The following is a 19,479-nucleotide window of genomic DNA, read 5'->3' as shown; positions in this document are numbered from 1 at the left end:
AGTTCTGCAGTGACATACAAGAGGTTCAGCAGCAACTGGAGGAGATCACAACCACAACATCCCTCACTGAGGTCACCACAAGGTGGACACCACACTGGGGTCCGAGTGAACCCTAACCAGCTAATTCTACCCCGTCTCTTGCAGTGCTGAGCAGAATATGCACCTCTAATTGATCATGTGACTAAGTGCTCACAGACAGCTAGTCACATGACCCAGATTAAGCCTCACAACATCTGACACACAGAGCTTAAACTGTGTTCAGAGGGAGCGCTTTTACTGACTGAGCCAGCAATTCTGCTTTACAGACACTAAATAAAATAATCAGCAGATTGGAGAATTGTGATTATTGCTCTTGCAATATTACATTCAGTTCCTTCCCTATTATATTGGCCCTAATTAACTGCATTCATTTGTCAATGGGAGTAAGTTTGGAAACAGTTTAGATTCAAAACCCAGAACTGTTCTTGTAGAACCAGAACAAGATGGAGGAGCAATTTCCAAACACTCAGCTGCTATCTCTCACTTTTGAATTAAGTTCTTAACTTACTTCACAGCTCTGCCACTGGTTGGGAATGTTAGGTCTCAGTCTCTGGTCACAAACCACTTTTCTTATATCTTCTATAGAAGGATCAGAAGGCACCATGTCATAATAAGGCAACTGGTAGTCTTCATAAATTCCTAGACAAAAAAGGCAGGAATGGATTGCTATTGGAAGAACATCCAATAAATGCTACACTGAATACTGTACTGAAAGAAACCTTTCATGGACATTTTTCAAATTAAGGCAAATTCTAAGGCTCATGTTGCACACATCTGATATTTAAAAGAACACAAGCCAAAGAACTGAACAGAAGGTCTGTTAGATTTATGCAAACTTGCACGTTATGCTTGCTTTGGCATTGAGCACTTTAGGGAATTTCATTATATCATATACTGAGTACACATCACTTGCTTTATTTTTTAAAAAAATCTTTGCATTCATTACTCTACAGAACATTTAACCAAGTTTAACATGGTGGTTTTGGTGCACCCTTATCAGAAAGCTGTTTGTTCTGGAGAGTTTCACAGAGACCTGGCCTACAGGGTGTGAGGTGGGACAGGGCACAGAAGAAGAGAACATTTAGAATAGGCAATCAACCTATACAGCATGTTTATGAGAGGTGTGAGGCCACTAGAGCACCCAGGTAAAAATTTAAGCAAACTTCACACAGAATCTCTGAGAGGACTTGAACCCTGAACCCTAGAGCTACGAGGCAGAAGCACCCCAGCAGTAACACCCCTACTCTTTTCGAGAAACACCCTGGGAATTTTAATGACCACAGAGAGTCAGGACCTCGGTTTTATGTCTCATCCAAAGGACGGCGCCTTTTTACAGTATGATGTCCCTGTCACTATACCGGGGCATTAGGACCCACACATACCGCAGGGTGAGCACCCCCTACTGGTTTTACTGTGGCTCCACTGTAACCATTTCCTGCAGCCACCTTAGCTGCTTAGCTTCAGTGGGTTGTTAGTTGTGAGTTGCAGGGCGATATGGCTGCTTGCGCTAACCAAGATACCACTGTGCTGCCCCTTCACTTGCCTTTATTTCAGATTTAAAACTTTTTTTGTTAATTACCTCTCACGGAGCATCTTCGTGCCAATTCCCAGTACACCAAGCCCAGAGAGTAGATGTCAGCTCGTTTAAATGACTCAAAGTTGTTCATATTGATTGTGTCATCAAGGATTTCTGGAGCCATGTACCTAAAATCAATAAACTCATTTACTCCACGTAATACAATATGTGCTTTTGGTACAACACTAAACAAAGATACAGCTGTTCCTTCAAGCACACATGCTTTTCAAGAAGTAATAAAGAGAATAAGTGTCTGTTTATATAGCTTATTTTAAAACGCATTACATTTTCCTGTGATTTTCTTGGGCATCTAAATACATTTTCTCTGATGTTTACTGGTTAGAAGAACAACACTGTATATGATTAATCTATGTTAATTCATGAAGACAAAAATTAAAATGTGTCTATTATTCTACATATTGTTTAGTTCAAAAGTGCCATTGTATATCAGGCCAAAATGTATATACAGCATATCATAATTAATATGATACCGACATAAGTAAGATCACAGATTGTTTTCAAAATAAAGTCTGTATGACAGAATCCCAGAAAGAGTATTTTCTCTAGGACATTTACTAAGAGGTTATACTTCCTGTACATGTAAGGCCGTCTGATACAGAGACACTGGACTAGAATTTGGGTCTCTGTACTATCACAGCTGATGATTGTGAATAGCTACTGCAATGCCTAACTGATGAGTCTGGATTCTCTGAAAAGTGTTTCTTCTCATTTGTCCAAGGAGGGCCATATTCTGTGTGGAAAATGGTGCCTTAGTTCACACTATTTTTGTACTACTGAGATTCAGTGAGAGACTGGGTATTACAACTCACTAAACCTGGCAAGGAATCAGAATGAACACTGAGCATTAGAGAACTAATGCTCCAGTGAACTCATTTGCTGGGACTCTGTAGCTGATTTTGATAGCAAATCAACATTTTGACTGCAAAACTAGACTGAATTTGAGATGACGATCAAATTCAAATAACCAGAACATTATCACATTCAGTTTGGGATTGCTGTGTTATTTAATTGGTTAGAAACAATTCCAGTATATCATCTGTAAATCTTAAAACATATATACAGTATGTGTGCATTTGTAATTTATTGCCTAAAAAGGTAAGAAAGTTAGTTAAAAATATTTCGGAATGTTATGACATTTTCAAAAAATTATAATAAATGTCCAAAACGTGAATAAGGAAAGTTTTTATCCTAAAACTATGAAATTATGTTTCAGTTAAAGCAGCTGGCTTTGAGAGGCATTCTGCTCTGAAAGCAAAAGTATGAAGCTTACCTCTTTGTTCCCACTCTGTGGTTTGAAGGTATATCGATCATGTTCGAAATGGAATCATGTTTAACAGCAAGGCCCAAATCAGCAATTGCACCCATACCGTTCTTTTTCACCAAGACATTTTTGGACTTCAAATCTCTGTGGGCAATGGCAGGTTTTCCTGTCAAACCAAGAAGAAGGAATTTCTGTAACTTGCTGGCAGTAAACGGGCAGTTGTTTTAAATCTAAACCATACTAATTGCAAAAGTAAACCTTTAATCACCCATTTGGCACATTAGTTTTTCTAAGAATAGAAACAAGTTGATGTTAATTCCACGCAGAAAAATAGAAAGAATAAAAAACTCTCATCTGTTGAGCCTTCTTCAGGTGTCACAGTCTACTTGTTCCGTTGCAACCCGCATGCTGACATGCAGGTTTTTATGAATACGATCAATTCAGAACAAATTTAACATTGTCTGTAGTATTACACTCACTGTGTGCAATATAATCACAAAGAAAGCCATTTTTGACTGAGTCCTCTATAGGTTTTCTTGCAGTAAGTCATTTGAAACTGAAAATGTGGTGTAGAATAGATCTGTTCGTGTTTAGAACTACATAGAATTACATTTGCACCCACAAGTCACTTCCCATGTCATATTCTGAATCTTTACAACGGTAATTATAATGTCAATGACAGGGCACGATCAGGATGTCCACATGAAAGACACCAGAGCAAGTTCAGTGGATAAGGGTTCAAACACCTCTGTAATCATCTTAAGATGAAAACTGTACACCCAGTGCACTGTGTAACAACCCAAGAGTCCACCCGCCTACTGTACATTTGTCAAGGTGATAAGAACATGGAATTAATTAGTGACTGACTTTGTACTTAAAGCCCTAACTACTCTTTGGTAGCTAAGCAATTGGAAACTAAAATATGATTTAGCAGAGAATCCAATTCAAATTCAAGGACTGATTGGAGATAAGCCTGTGTTAATTTACAAACACCTTTACACAAAGTATACATTTTAGACAGTGACAAATCCTGACGAGTCTGCTTTCTCCACCCCACTTTTCACTCACTGTCATTGCGATTGCTTTTGACATGAGCATAATCCAGTTAATAAAATGATACAATAACCTAAATCCATCATTTTGTGCAAAGTGGGGGACTGAAAACACAAAAGGGATTTCTTCACCAAACATATCTGACTTAGAACTTACCCTGAGTGCCAATTATCTCCATATGAAGATGTGCCAGACCACTGGCAATAGAAAGTGCGAGAAGTATCATTCCTTCCACAGAGACAGTGTATCTGTTTAGATAATCAAACAGCGATCCGTGCTCATGATATTCTGAGACAAGCCAGAGCTGGGTCCAAGTTCCATTATCTGAAACATGCAGGACTATTTTAAGCAGCTGAAAGCTCTCACATGGGAATTTGCAGACATAAAAGCTGCACTGCTCTTTCCTATTATTGAAACCTTGCAATTAAAAAGGTCTGCCTTTATTACACAGCATTAAATTAATATTTAAATGTGTTTCAATTTATGTTTAAAATTGTTTTTGAATAATGCATATGTACTACCTGAAAACAATGATAAATGAGATGCCCAAAATGTTCCTCTTTTAAAATGAATAACATTTTACAGAGCCCACTCCAATATTATTCTTGAGAATCTATTCAGATGTGCTCAATCTATGCTCCAATTTGAGGAATACATCAGGTCCAAATGTGGACATACTCTTAACAATTTTACACTATCTTATTTCATTTATTATTGGCCACATTACCTTTATTATCAGCAGCAATGAAGCCCAGGATATTTTCATGTCTCAACATTATCGTCTGGAATATTTCTGCTTCCCTGAACCAAGACCTCTCATCACGAGAGGAGAAGATTTTGACAGCCACATCCTCCCCTCGCCACTTCCCTCGCCAAACCTCCCCAAAACGCCCCTTTCCAATTATTTCATGAAGGACAATAGTCCTGGCGATTGTCCTCTGAACTAGCAATGGAAGTCCTAACAAAGGAAAACAGCACAATATTAAAGAAAGCACACATTCAAGAATAATCCATTACACATTGTCACACTGTAACATATAACTGTAATATTGACTGTACTGCTGAGTGTTTATGCATTATGAAAAACGTGTGAAATTTAAAACTGGCTTCAGGAGCCCAATGGAGGTGATGGGAATAAATACTGTCCCAAAAAAGTCATTGTGTATGATCAATGTGGCAATTTTATTAATAAATCAGATTGTTCTGATTCACATGTTGAACGTACTACAACCAAATACATCTTTCACGTGAAAAGGAAAAGCTTTCATGCATGAAATGTCACATATTTCCTTGAGTGCACATGTAAGGTGTACTTTCAGTGTATTTATCGGGACATGTGCTGTAACTCTGTATTATTTAAGAAGGCACATCAACTCTGCATTTGTAACAGGGCAATCTGAGTCTCATACATAGCCATGATTATCCAAGGTCAACTTAGAATTGTAATGTACTAAAAAGCTACTTCATTTCTCACAGAAGTACCATTAGTGCACTTCTCAAACTATACAATACCAAATTATTACATGACAGGGTACATTCAGGACATCCATGGGTAATATTAGCAGAGCAAAGCCAAATGGAACAGGGTCCTACACACAACTTCAGATGGTAACTGCAAGCGTCAGAACTGACTAGTAACCGAAGAATCTATCTGCCAACACGTCCATCCATTGATGATGTCCTATCCATTGTCCAGAGGTTATGAGAACATAGAGTTCATGACTGACTTAGCAACTACAAAGAGATGAAAGACTGGAGTGTATACAATGTCTTAGGAGTACAGTGCCTTCTTCATTAATCTGTGATTGAGTTACACTGTTGTACATCTTACTTTGTAACAATACACTACTTTTCCATTCCATGCGTGGTTTCTTTTCTGGGGCAGTATATATATACAACACATTAAAGCTCATAGACATGTGATTTTCAATATAATTGAATTTAAAGCTGCAATATATAATAATGCATGGATATTTCATGTTACACAATTGTTATATAATAGTATAAGATGGTAACACATTATGCAAACCAGAATGATAAGCATACAGAGGTTATCTAATAAACAATCAAAACAGTGATATGGCTGGTAAATGATCTCACAACACATTATACGGAGATCAAGGCACTCCACTAACAACTTAAATTATTTATGGTAGTGATGTCTGTGTGAAGTGTGCATTCCGACAATATGTTACAGTACAGTGGTACTAACAAAATAATCAGCTTTACATACCAGATCCAGATCCTGATGTGGTTAGATCAAATATGAGATCTTTCAGGGACTTTCCAGATGACATTAAATTTCGATCAGACAAAGCTTCTTCCACGTCATGCTTTTTAGCCTTGCTGTAGGTGCATCTCTGCCGACCGTGCAACGTGCAGATTCCCAGGATTATCCCCAAACACAGGAGGCACACCGGAACAACGATCACAGCAGCCAGCTCCAATGCTCCCCACTTGGATGGAACCGATGGATCTCCGACTAAAGTCAAGAAAACGTGCCTTTTACAGAAAAAGCAAACTGTGTCATGACCATTTTAAATCTTTTTTTTCAATTCACAGATGAAGAATAAATGGACACGTTTTAAGTGCATTTTCTGTCAAACAGTCAAATCCAGTCCCAACATCCCTTAAACTTAATGAATACTGAAACAAATGCTGGATAAAAGAATACTCACAGCAGGCCTAACTACTATGAGGTAAACATATGAGCCACTTATCCTTGTTTGTCTTGCTGTTACTTATAGCTGCTTCCTGATTACTTCAAATGATGGACTCTGAACATTCTGCCCTCATGATCAGGCTTTCATCTCTCAGACACACATGCTTGAGCCAAAAACACAATCTTTTTTGGATGCCAATCAACAAACCGCTAAAACTAATTAAACCCTTGTCTGTGTCTCACTTAATTAATAACACTGTTATTAATTACTAGCTTTTTTATCTTGGATTTTTTTCATGAGTGGTGAAAATAGCCCTGATCCTGATCACAGAGCGAAGTCAAATGACACTGTGTTGCATGATAGTACTACGCAAGACAAATGCAGTTTCCATTAATATGTGGATTCACTTGTACAACTGTTATCTAACAGTAACTCCTGCACCCCCCCTTGGCATGCATTGTCATAGTTTAGGTTTTAATACCATTCATTTTTCATTTATTTTCAATTAATTATTCATCATCACTTTTTCACACTTCTGGGCTCATATGACTTGTTCATAGTAGAAAATATATAGACTGCCAGCTAATGTTGATACTTGTCAATAGGTTAAGAAGCCATACTTGGTACATCTCCTGACAGGAAGTGAACAAGTTCATCCACAGTTTAAAAACACTGCAAAGGTCTGGCTCTCAAGTGAACTCAACCCTGTGGTCAATGAAAGTGAAGAAACTGAATACTACTTTCCAAAAGACGCTGGTTCATTTTCTTAGGTAGACATAAGATTTGCTTTGTAAAGTGGAAAAAACTAAAAAAAAAAACAGACTGGAGGGGAAGGAAAAGAAAGTTGGGTTAGTATGCTTGAGTGCACTGTTAGGTTGCAAAGGCCATCAGACATTGATATTTGTAATGATATAATTATGCCATCTAGTGGCTTTCTCTTTCCTAACATGTCAACAACAAACAAAGAATGAAATTGTATATGAAAATATACAAACGTATACAAAAGTAAATCATATACAATGGCCAATTCAAGAGACCGACATGAGCTAGACACATAAAAACAGAAACCAAACAGTTGGAAGTGGGTAAAATGTCATTATTTTGTATCAAAACAGTTTTTTTTTTGTTTTTTACAGTCTAACCAGAAACACAGTAAATACAGAAATATGTAACAAGTCATCATTTAGACAAATACAACACATTTAAAACAGAGGAAATACAGGTACATCAATTTCGTACATTTAAGGACCATTCTGTTCTTGGAGAAAAAAAGTAAAAAGAAGTTTTAATCTTAATACTGCAGTATGAAGAAATACAAAATACGTAAATGAACTCTATACACTAATTGTTTTGAGAGTTTGCCAAATGGGAAAACAGCCTAAGTACCAGACAAGCTGTGTTGTAAAAATTTCTCAACTTTTGAAATATGACTGTTGTGTTCATACTTAAGGCACAGAAAGCATAATGATATTTGAAATATAGCAATATTTAAAAGAAAATCCATGTGTTTTGTTAACCATATCAGAGTTAAGATATAAAGGTATTGTAAAATCGTTCTTGCTCTCTGACCTTAATGGAATGTCTACCAGACATTCCAGCATACAATCTGTCACTATATACTATAAAAATCTTTAAATAAATCAGTTTCAGCTCTTCTTCATCTTTATTTCTTTGTAGATCAAGAATTTCTAACTTGCATATTTTTCAGACCCATCCATTTCAGAACACTAACCTATTGAACAATCAAATGGACCAGAGACCACATATCACAGTGTCTTAGATACTAAACACCAGAACCAACCTTAAAAAACATCAACTAAGTATCCTCATGAAAATGAAGAGAACATAATTGGACAGAAATCACATGTGCATACCTGGTAATTACGGCGTGTTACAGATATCCTGTAATTTACATTTTATTTGTGTCCTTGTCCTTTCTGTTTGATAAGAAGTCTGATGCAAGGGCACTCTGACAGGATTTAATCTCACACACATCCTGACCTGTAATTCTTGAAGCGGCTATGCTTACATTCTAAGTATATTTCCATACACTTTCCATTTAGAACATAGTAACATCAGTACAAATTTAGATGCTGGATGTTTACATTACAGATTCTAGACAAAAAGAATACTTTTTGGCTGTCAGAGTGTACTTACCATGGACATTAATTACTGTACCAGCAAGAGAAATGTTCTATAATCCATCTATCACCAGAAAAACAGCGTACTGCAACAGGGCATGAGGCAGGACTGAGAGTGTACCAACCCTTTGGACAGGATACGATTCTAATCTTTTTCAAGCCAGCATATCTTTGGAAGTTGAGAGGAAACTGGAGCACTCAGGAAAATTACATTTGTGTTTTTACATAGGTTGGGGAGAACATAAAAATACCACACACAAAAAACCTAGGCTGGAATCAAACCCAGTGCCCTAGAGAGGCGAGGCAGCCGTGACACCTGCCAAACACAGTGTCAGCCCTACAAGGTTTTTACACACATGCCAATAAATTAGCACAGAGGTAGAGTGCCTTGCAAAAGTATTCAGACACTTCTCATTTTGTGAAATTGCAAAATAATGCTTACATGTTGTTGAAACCTGCTATTTTATTGAAAACCTGAATGCTCAAGCCGAAGACTTCTAAGCGTAACATAAGTTCCAGTAAATGCCAGCAAAAACTAAAGAGAAAAAAAATTAAATATGCTGATTGCGTAAGCATTCAGACCCGTGAACTCAATAGCTGGTGGCAGCACTTTTAGCTGCAAGTGTTTTTGGGAACATTTATACCAGTTTTGCATACTGGCTTGCTGCAATTCTGCCAATTCTTCTTTGCAAATTTTCTCCAGCTCTCTTAAGTTGCTTGGGGATCACTTATGGACAGTAGCTTTTAATTCTTTGCACAGATTCTCATAAGAATCAAGAGTCAAGTCAATCAAGGCCATTCATTTTCTTATTCTTAGGCTACCCCAGTGTATCTTTGGTCTTGTGCTTTGTGTCATACTACTACTGAAATGTGTATTTTTCCCATAGTTTTAAGCCTTTAGCAAACTGAAGCAAGTTTTTCTTTATAGTATTACCCTATGCTTTTCCACATTCATTGTCTCTTTAATCATAACAACCTTTCCAGTCCCTTGCTAAGGAGAAACGTTTTCACAGCATGATGCTTCCACCACTATGCTTCACTGTAGAAATGATCTTGACTGGGTGATGCTCAATGTTGGTTTTGCATCAGATACAATGCTTTGCAATTACACCAAAGTTACAACATTGTGTCATCTGACCACAAAGACATATTTGCAGTTCATGTGGCAAATAATTTAAATGATATGTTGCAAACTGCAGGTGGGATTTGATATCAGTTGCTACTCTACCATAGAGGCCAGTTTGTATAGTGAAGGACGTTGCTCATGAACATGTTCTTCCATTTCAGACACTGAACTCTATAGCTCTTTTGTTAACCTCACAGTGGCATCCCTCACCAGTTATCTCCTTGCCCAGCTGCTCAGATGACTGTGCTCACAGCGATATTCAAAGATTTGATGTTTTGTATAACTGTTTCAATGACTTTATCCCTGACTCACTTTGAAGGCTACTTAGTCTTCATGGTTGAGTCTTTGCTTTTAATTTAATACTTGACCAAGAAACCTCAGGTGTTTTTATTATGAAATTATGACAACCACTATTGTGGTTCAAAGGTCACTCAACTAGCTGTATGGCCTGTTAAAGTAATTTTGTGCATGTACAAGGTTTGCCACAGCAAAGGATATGAACTCTTTTCCATTTTTTATTCATATTACTTATCAATTTAGTTCTTTTTTTGTTTTGCTTTGAATGTGTGTAGTAAGTTTAGTACATAACATACTTGTAGTTCAGGTGGGTACACACCTGAAGAAGGCTCCACGGCCGAAACGTTGTGTTCTCTTTCTTCTTTTTTTCAGCATGGATTAAACCTATTACTTGTTCCTTCGTAACATACTTGTAGTCAGTTTAGTACATAACATACTAATTCAAAGTGTCATGAATGCATGCTTTCAAATAACAAAATGTAAAAACTGTACAAGGGTCTGAAGGCATTGGATTTAGCGAAAGCCTCCAGTTGTATAACTTTCCATTAGTGTGAAACAAGCCACATTTTATTGAGAGTTTTTGTTAGGTAAAATCTTTTTTAAACATACTTCAGTTTGAAATATCACAGATAACATGACAATTTCATATGTCAATCAGTACAGTTCTTTAAATCAACTTTCTTTATCAAAATGTAACCCCAAGTTCAAAACATGTATTTACTCTTTTACAAAGTCTGTATTGCATAGTACATGTTGAAAATGTGAAAACAATCAACTTCGAGTGTTTCGAAATGTGTTTTGCTTCTGCACTTTTCCCCAAAAGCCCATTTAAAATGTCCTCAGCCAGCTGGAGCTGAGTAGATCCCTCAACAGACCAGTTACTGATCCACTGCATTAGCAGGTCATAAGCACAAATTCCCTGGAGTGCTAATACCTACTTTGGAGATGCAGATAGCTTCCAGACACAATGAGTCTATGTCATGAAAATGAGCTCAATATAAATTAGGGAATCAGTGCAAACACTTCCTTCTTAATATGCTGTAATGACACCCAGTAGCTGACAAGGACAAAACCTGGCCATACTAGATATAAATTCTGTACTTCTGTAATTCTGTACTGCACACTATTTCCCTTTAAATTTAATTTTTGAAAAACCTTTCACTCTCCAACAAATCATACCATGAATTCTATAATAAAAAGACTGAGACAATACAAATAAAGGCTGAAATGATAGCAAATGTAAGCAGAACTCCTTGTTCTAAAGACCTGAGGTGAGAGTTACTGTTATAGATAACAGGGTTCTCTTGAGCAACACATTAGCTATCCTAGACATGTAATACATTTCTAATCTACAACTGAATATATATATATAAAGTGATTCACTGGTAACCTACAGTTGATCTCTTTACACACACCTGAAATGTTACATCACATCATATTTTTATTTATTGAAAAAAATATTAAATGTGAAATCTTTAAAGATGCACAGTTTTTCCATTCTATCTCTACACTATCTCTACATATGTGAGCACAATAGGTCATATGCTGCATGAATGCTTGTGATAATTCAATAATTCCTAAATGGAATTCAATTTGAGTATTCAATTAAAAAATTAAATGCAGTACTTACATTTTTTCTTTCTTTTGGACAATTGTCCATTTGAATGGCAGTTCAGAAAAGCAGGAATACTCATTCTTTTGCTCAGTATTTATTGCCGAACAGCTTCCATTGCCTTTAGTTAAATTAAAAACAGAAGTGTCCCTCACCAACAAGGTAGGTACTGAATGAGTGTGCTATATTAGTTTGTTTTTTTCCCAGAAATGCTTTTTATTATTTAGAAATGCCAATATGCCCTTTGTAATTGTCAACTGTACATGACCCCTTCACCCATGAGGGCAGAATGAAGAAATGCAGATTGCCCACTTACTGAGCCATTCGTTATCATTCATCATCATTCATACTGCAGCGCTGACTGGAGTAAGGGTTTGTGCCTCACTGTAACTGCAAGCTTGCAGGCACCTGGGAGGATGAAGGTACAGAGCGCCCAGGCCGAGTAATGCCAGACCTATCTCAGCAGCACTAAATCACCGCTTGAGGAATCCCTGTGCAGTCGAGTAATGACACGACCCAGGCTCAGGCTGGCCTTGTCTGGATCACGTTACTTAACCCACCAAACGCTCAGAATGCCTGTCTTTACCAGCTGGGCCACTAGGCCGGCCCATAAATGAATGAATCCTGACAATGGAAGCGGTTTTAATACTACTTTCATTTACAAGATCAAACAATTGAGTGTTTTCACTTCAGGGGATGACAGTTCAATCTTCGTTGTATGAACAGAAATATTTCCTGGGAAAATGAGAAAGGAAAACAAGGATGAAATGTCCTCCTCTCGTTTAAGTGCATTTTCCTGAGTGACGGATGATGTATCACTGTATTTTAAAGGCCAATATTTTGCTAGATAATTTGTAATAGCTGAAATTCACAGTTCTGACTGAATACCTATATTGGTGCTGCTTTCTTACTAATTTGTTTTGAAGGAATGGTCATTTATTATCAGTAGCAGCCATACAATCCTGAAGCCTGATTTAAACAAATCTCAGAATCCCAGCAGGCAATATTGGCCTTGCAAGTGCAATCCAGTACATGGATCAATGGACACATAAAAGAAAAAACATTTAGTTTTGGAATTCGAATTGGTTGACCAGTAAGTGACAATATTCTTTCTAGACCACACTATATATGGTGACAGGGGACATGTTCTTTAGGACTTGGTGATTACTTAATTAAATATTCTAAGGCCTATTAGGAGTGCAAAAGGTGTGTAAATTCCAATGTCAAAATCATATTTAGGTATTTTTCAATCACACTAGCCTAAATATCCCTTAGTTCAATTTGCTAAGTCATTCCCAATGTCCCCACCACAGCTGTAAAGTGAGTCACACTAAAACAGAGGATTCATGTACAAGATACATACAAAGTTTTCACACCGGAATACTGTGCTAGTTATTTGTGGCCACAATGCATATTTTTCAGAGCAGTGTTTACATATTTGAAAAAAACAGAAGTAGGACAGGTGGCATACTGGAGGTTTTGGTACTTGTTTAACAATGTAAAATAAATGAATTGGTAAAAAAAGACTCCAATATTTAAGCATATTCTCTGGGTTACTTCTCTGTCAACCCAAAATGACATCACATTTTTGGGGAACTGTTGACTCACACAGAATGTGTGCATGGGTTTCAATGTATCTTAAAGGCTGAAACGGCAAACCTGGTTAAACCAAAGCTGTTATCCTGTACTGCTAAACACTTGGGAGAAGAAGAAATAAGGACTCCAAGGATACCATGGAAACCATTTTACTATTCAATATCTTGTAGTGATGTCAGAATTACAGATTTATTTTTGAGTTTATATTTCACCACTCTTCACGGTGCTGGTCCTGAAATAGCGACACAAAAGAATTAGCAAGAGAGATGCCTTTATGTGATATAAGTGCCTTCTTCTATTTGTAAAAATGCAGCTTATTCTAAGTCCTCTTCTGAACAACATCAATTCAAAACATCAACTTGATCCACAAGCACACTGTGACCTAGAGAAGAGATCCTCAAGGGTACTGCTATCACATGACCAGTTGCTCAACATGTCATAAAAAACTGCAGTATGTATTTTATGCTCTTTCGAAATATATTATCCTTTACCAAGGGATTTAACACTGGAAATGACCAAGAACAATATGTAATTCCTGACTATATCCTGTGAACTGCTTTATGAATATAAACTGTTTTGTCAAAAAAAAAGTTTTGCAGATGTCTGAATCCACTTAATACTGATAAAATGATTGAAATTCTGTGTATTGCCACACTTGGAAATGGTTTATTAGTCATATAATATTTTTTTTTTATCATGTATGAGTGGAAAGTTGCACATTACTCTACATTTTATTACATATACTTTCTTTTGTTTACTTTTTAGAAACACGGGTTGTTTACTAATTGTAATTAACTTGGCTCGTCATCAATAACCTATGAATATAATGGTGATTTCTAGAAACTATATTCCCCAAATTTTGCAAGTAAGAATATTGGCAGGGGGAAATGTGCTGCAGGGTGAATTGCTGGCTTAATGCATCTGTATGTTAAGCCTGAGGAAATTATATTGATTTCAGCACCATCCAGTAGAGCATTATAGAGATGGGTGTTACTGACTAATGAGTTTTGTGATCAATATGACAAAAGGTCAAGAGTTAAGCCCACTTTGAAGTGTTTGGGACAGTTCCCAAATTTACAGAATATTTTTTTATTAAATCCACAATACAACCATCCATTTTCCAAATTGCATTATTTAGTATAGGGTAGAGAGGCAGCCAGAGCCTAGCCCAGCAAGCAACAGGTGTGAAACAAGATACCAATCCATCACAGGGCAAACACAGACAAAAAAACACACACAATCATACCAGGGCCACATTTCCCAGAGGTATACATGTGGACTGTGGGAAGAAACTGGAGCACCTGGAGGAAACCCACATGGACAAGGAAAGAATATACTCCACACAGATAGCACCCCAGAAATTGAACCCATGGTAATCACTGCTTAACCATGCTACCTCATCAATCCACAATTAAAATCATTATTCTTTTTTGGCTTTGTCCTTATCTACAAGATACTTAGTTGTAATCTAAGTTGCAAGTCTATTAAAATGTGAACTGATTCATCAAAAAGTGTTCCCTACAGTCCCCCAAATGTCCAAAATTTTATATTATTATTGATGTTTATGCATCGGTACATACAATCAATTCAGTAACCAGGGAAACAATCATTGGAATGGAGAGGAGCTGCTGACGACAATAAAACTTTAATTTGATCCCTGCCGCTTCACCCACACCACAGGGAAGGCAAACATTTCTAAACTCGGCAAAAGAGTCTCACTTTATTCCCAGAAAACTGAGAGTTCTCCCTTAAATGCACAAACAAATTCAAAGCATTTTTATTCTGAGCTAAAAAACGTCTAATCCTGTGGATCTCCTATATGAAATTGATTATTCCTCCAATATTTCACTGAAGTAATGGTGCAGATGAATTAGCAGCATTGTCTGCAAAGGATGCAGCATTTTCACTATCTGATCAAATCACCACTCCAACAATTTTTAAATTACAAATTGAATTATTTATGAATTAATGTGTTGACTCAAACTAATCAGTTTGACTCACTACATACACTAGACATTTGCGTACTGAAATCTGCTAGTAGGTACGGGTCCAAAAACATTTTTATTAGTATTTATTTTTCTATTTAAAGGAACCGGTATACCATCATATTTGCTCATAGAGCAGCCAAAATTTCAGCTTACAAATTACTGTCACCTTGGTGATGGTAACTTGGCAGGAGCAAAACATCCAACCAAACTATACGGACAATGATCAGGAGATTTTCAGACATAAAAAACAGAACTCAATCAAGCAGCTACAAGACTTCCAAAACCATGCCCTTAAAATGCATTCTTTTTCATTAGTTAGGATGTCTCTCAGACTGCAACAGCCCGAGTCAAAACCAACCCTCACAACCGTCACTCCAATACCCTTTCTAAACTTCTCCATTTTACAGGATGAACCCTAAAGTGGCACCTGTCTCCTAGACTCAACAATCGTTTTATGCTGCTGACCAGCTCACCTACGCAGCCCTCTTGACCCCTGTCCACAGCTTCCATCCATGTCAAGCACCTTTTGCAGCAACAAGAAGCAATATCCAGCAGGAAATACAGTACAGCCCACACAGACGTGAGCCCTCTGGCCTCTTCCTCATCACACATTTTGTTTGTCCAGCAATTTCACTTATTCGCAATGCTTTCAGAAAGGACCCTGCCATTTACACAGGCATAACAGGAAGAAGAATAGCCTGTTTCTGGGAACATGTCGCTATAACGAGGATCAAATTGCAAGGCAACAGCTCCCCTTTTTACCTCTCCTCTGCCTTATCATGCTTGGTCATGATTACACTGTCCTTTCTGAGTGCATCCTTGTACAGGGTTTCTAATACTCTTATTCCAGAAAGACATCAGAAGCCAAGAATTTCTTCAAAGTAGGATCACACCTTGCAGCAGCTCTCAACTGGTTGACTAATTTCTTTTTAAAAGCTCTCCATTCATTTGCAGAATTGTTCACACTTTTCACACTCATCCCAGATTTCCATTCATTCTCCCCAGCTGCGCCCATTCTCACCTGCTCATTCTTTTGTTCTTCTGTCCTTCAGATCCCTCCAACACTTTCTCTCGCTCCCTCAGTCAAACAGACAAAACTGCTTTTTTACTTTCTTTGTACTTTTCAGCATGAAATTAACCTCCACTTGTTGCTTTGCAGCCCACGTGGTTACATGGTTCTCTGCTTGAACATTTTTTAAAGTGCTTTTTTAAAAATTGATTTAAAGTGAAGAGCTGAAATTGTCAGGGAAAGCAACTAGCTTAAAATTAAAATATTCCTTGTAAAATCAGTGGTATTATAAAGAACCACTGGTACCTTGTAGTCTTCACATGGAAGATTTTAATTTGAAATTCTATTAAGGTCACAAAAAGAGCAGAACTGATCTACGACACTAGTTTCACAGACTCCCAAAAATTTAGGATGTTTATTTAAAAAGGAAATGTGAGTCTCATAAAATATCAGACGCACAGCAACTCAGGGGTTAAAATAAAAAAAAAACAATATAAAAGCATCTGCATGTTCTGTCACATTTATGTTACATATATTTCACTTTGCAAAGACACACCTGCCAATCTTGCTTGACACTATTTTGATTTCTTTGACCAGAATGAAAAACATACCAATTGCTTCTTGCAAAAAATGGTATTAAATGTCATGTAATGACACTGGCAAGGCAGTGAAAAGCAGTGGGAGGCTTTGAAACCCTAATTCCAGTGTTTTGGGACGATACCAGTGAGATATCTCCAATCACATTTCAGTTTATATTTCACTAAAGCTTTAGACGTACAGCAACTGGCATGAAGACAGCAGGCTAGAGTTCATCCTAAATGAAAGGAACAGCTGCACAAATGAAAAAAACAGGACACCCACACACAAGGCACAACTACAGCAGCTTCTTGCCACTCTCTCCTCAGCCATTCCTTGTACAGCAGCATATTGCTCTACATTACAGCAATTCAGTCTGCTCACAACAGGCAAAAACAAAAGCAGAGTTCTCCTAACAAACTGTCGACCAGGATCATTATGCAGGTTTTGCATAGTTATTTTAAGTAATCATAAATATTTGTTAAGTAATGAGAGGCACACTGTGGCAGCATTATTTGCAACGCAGTGGTAAGGTGAACCTCAAGGTCGAAAAGATTAATATTAGGTAAACAGGACAAAATTGTATTACCTTCCTCAGATTAAGATGTATAAATCAACCGTAAAAAGTACAGATTCCAAAATGTGTGTATAGAAACGTAAAAACACAAATGAAGATTGCACATTTTAGAAATGCTTGTTTTACAATATACATATAATGAGCTTCTTGTGAAAACTAAGGGAAATTGAAATCCAAAGTTGACTGAGATCAGCCTCCAGAGCCGTCTCGGTATATTGTAAATGATGTCAAAAGAAAAAATCTAAAATTTAAAAGCATAAAATTTAACTGTGTTTTATCTGCAATAAACGCAAGTTATTGAAGGGCTTCTCAGTCCAACTACAAGCAGGATGAACATCGTAAAGGTCTTGGAATTAAGAGTTCGGTACCAGTTGCTTGAAAGATGAGCAAATCAGAAAGAATGAATACCAGACAAAAAAATGAAAGAAAGAAATCCTAAGGTAAGAAAGATCCATTAAAATTTAAAATAAATAGACAAAGAAGATTTAGGTGGGGTACACGGAAGAAAACAGGATTTATATTTCATTATTTACCATGTTGTTAACCTATTCTCCTCACAAACTCATCATAAATGCATACAAAATTCTTAGAAACCACATGGATTTTTCATTTGAAAAGGATGCCGTCAAACCTTACTTGCCTTTATTTTTACAACTGACATTCAACTCGATATATCAATGGCCAGCAGCCATTTCACCCTGCAACTCACAACTGGCAACCGACTCAAGCTCAGCAGGTTTGAGCCTGCTGGATGCTGGATGGGAGATCTCCTGGGAAAAACTAAGGTTGCTACTGGAAGAGGTGTTAGTGGGGCCAGCAGGGGGTGCTCACCCTGCAGTCTGTGTGGGTCTTAATGCCCCAGTATAGTGACGGGGACACTATACTGTAAAAAGGCACTGTCCTTTGGATGAGACGTAAAACCAAGGTCCTGACTCTCTGTGGTCATTAAAAATCCCAGGGCGTTTCTCAAAAAGAGTAGGCGTGTAACTGTGGTGTCCTGGCCAAATTTTCCATTGGCTCTTACCAATCATGGCCTCCTAATAATCTCCACCTATGAATTGGCTTCATTACTCTGTTCTCCTACCCACTAATAACCGATGTGTTGGTAGCATTCTGGCACACTATGGCTGCTGTTGCATCATCCAGGTGGATGCTGCACATTGGTGGTGGAGGAGCGCAGTCCCCATCACCTGTAAAGAGCTTTGAGTGGAGTGTCCAGAAAAGTGCTATATAAGTGTAACGAATGGTTATTATTATATAAAAGCACTGCCTTTACAATCTAATCAGAGAGGTAGGCAAATCCCACCCAAATCGGATTAATAAATTGCAGGCAAACTGTGAAAAAGCCTTACCTCGGGGGAGCTGGAGTGTGACGTTGTTGCAGAAGTCTGTGAAGCAGCATTGCCTCTTTGACACATTCCTGGAGCTGTAGCAGAACACCTGGCCTTTCATCTCAGAAGGAGAGACACAGGACTTGGCCACCTCTTCCTTGCCATTAATGAGCATCACAGAGTTCCAGCAGGCCCCCTCTGTTTCACAAGTGTTGTTGGCACAGACATGGCAAACACACTTGAGGGCTGGAACACACACACAAAATATATTTTTCCTTAATCAATTAAATCAAATATTGTGTTTCAAATAGCTCTTTTTCCACGCAAAGGAGAACTCAGAATTCCTTGACTGCAAACTGTTTCCATTCTTTATTAGGCTCCACTCAGTCCCATTAGTCATAATGGTTCTCTACAAAATCAGTTCACTGTGCTGTCATTTTCTTATTGCTTTGATTGAGCCGCTGCTTAGAGATGGGGTCTACGTGTGTGAGGAATCTATCTATAAAAAAATCAACACAGCCCAAACAGTATTTTTTTAAAAACTGGTCCAGTGTCACAAGGAATTCATAGCTAATTTAAATTAATGAGCCAGTTTTAAGGCATAAAAAGTGGT

The 19,479-nt window shown here is 37.5% G+C and overlaps 1 protein-coding gene across 1 annotated transcript in view; it reads right to left on the bottom strand.

Annotated features, from left to right (window-relative positions):
* The window catches only part of acvr1c (activin A receptor type 1C), a 38,335-nt gene that overhangs the window by 4,685 nt on the left and 14,171 nt on the right, over window positions 1-19,479 (bottom strand). Inside the window, exons 2-8 of the mRNA XM_088931245.1 lie at window positions 18,888-19,112; window positions 6,184-6,432; window positions 4,678-4,908; window positions 4,107-4,274; window positions 2,907-3,063; window positions 1,619-1,743; window positions 548-678 (exon numbers count right to left, since the gene is read on the bottom strand). Coding sequence (XP_088787371.1) covers window positions 548-678; window positions 1,619-1,743; window positions 2,907-3,063; window positions 4,107-4,274; window positions 4,678-4,908; window positions 6,184-6,432; window positions 18,888-19,112 — 1,286 coding nt within the window. The remainder of the gene's footprint in view (window positions 1-547; window positions 679-1,618; window positions 1,744-2,906; window positions 3,064-4,106; window positions 4,275-4,677; window positions 4,909-6,183; window positions 6,433-18,887; window positions 19,113-19,479) is intronic.

This window comes from Atractosteus spatula, chromosome 13 (assembly GCF_055471065.1).
Source record: "Atractosteus spatula isolate fAtrSpa1 chromosome 13, fAtrSpa1.hap1, whole genome shotgun sequence".
Lineage (NCBI taxonomy): Eukaryota > Metazoa > Chordata > Actinopteri > Semionotiformes > Lepisosteidae > Atractosteus > Atractosteus spatula.
Note: the sequence above shows the minus strand (reverse complement) of the source record. Positions and strands in the feature narration are given on the sequence as shown.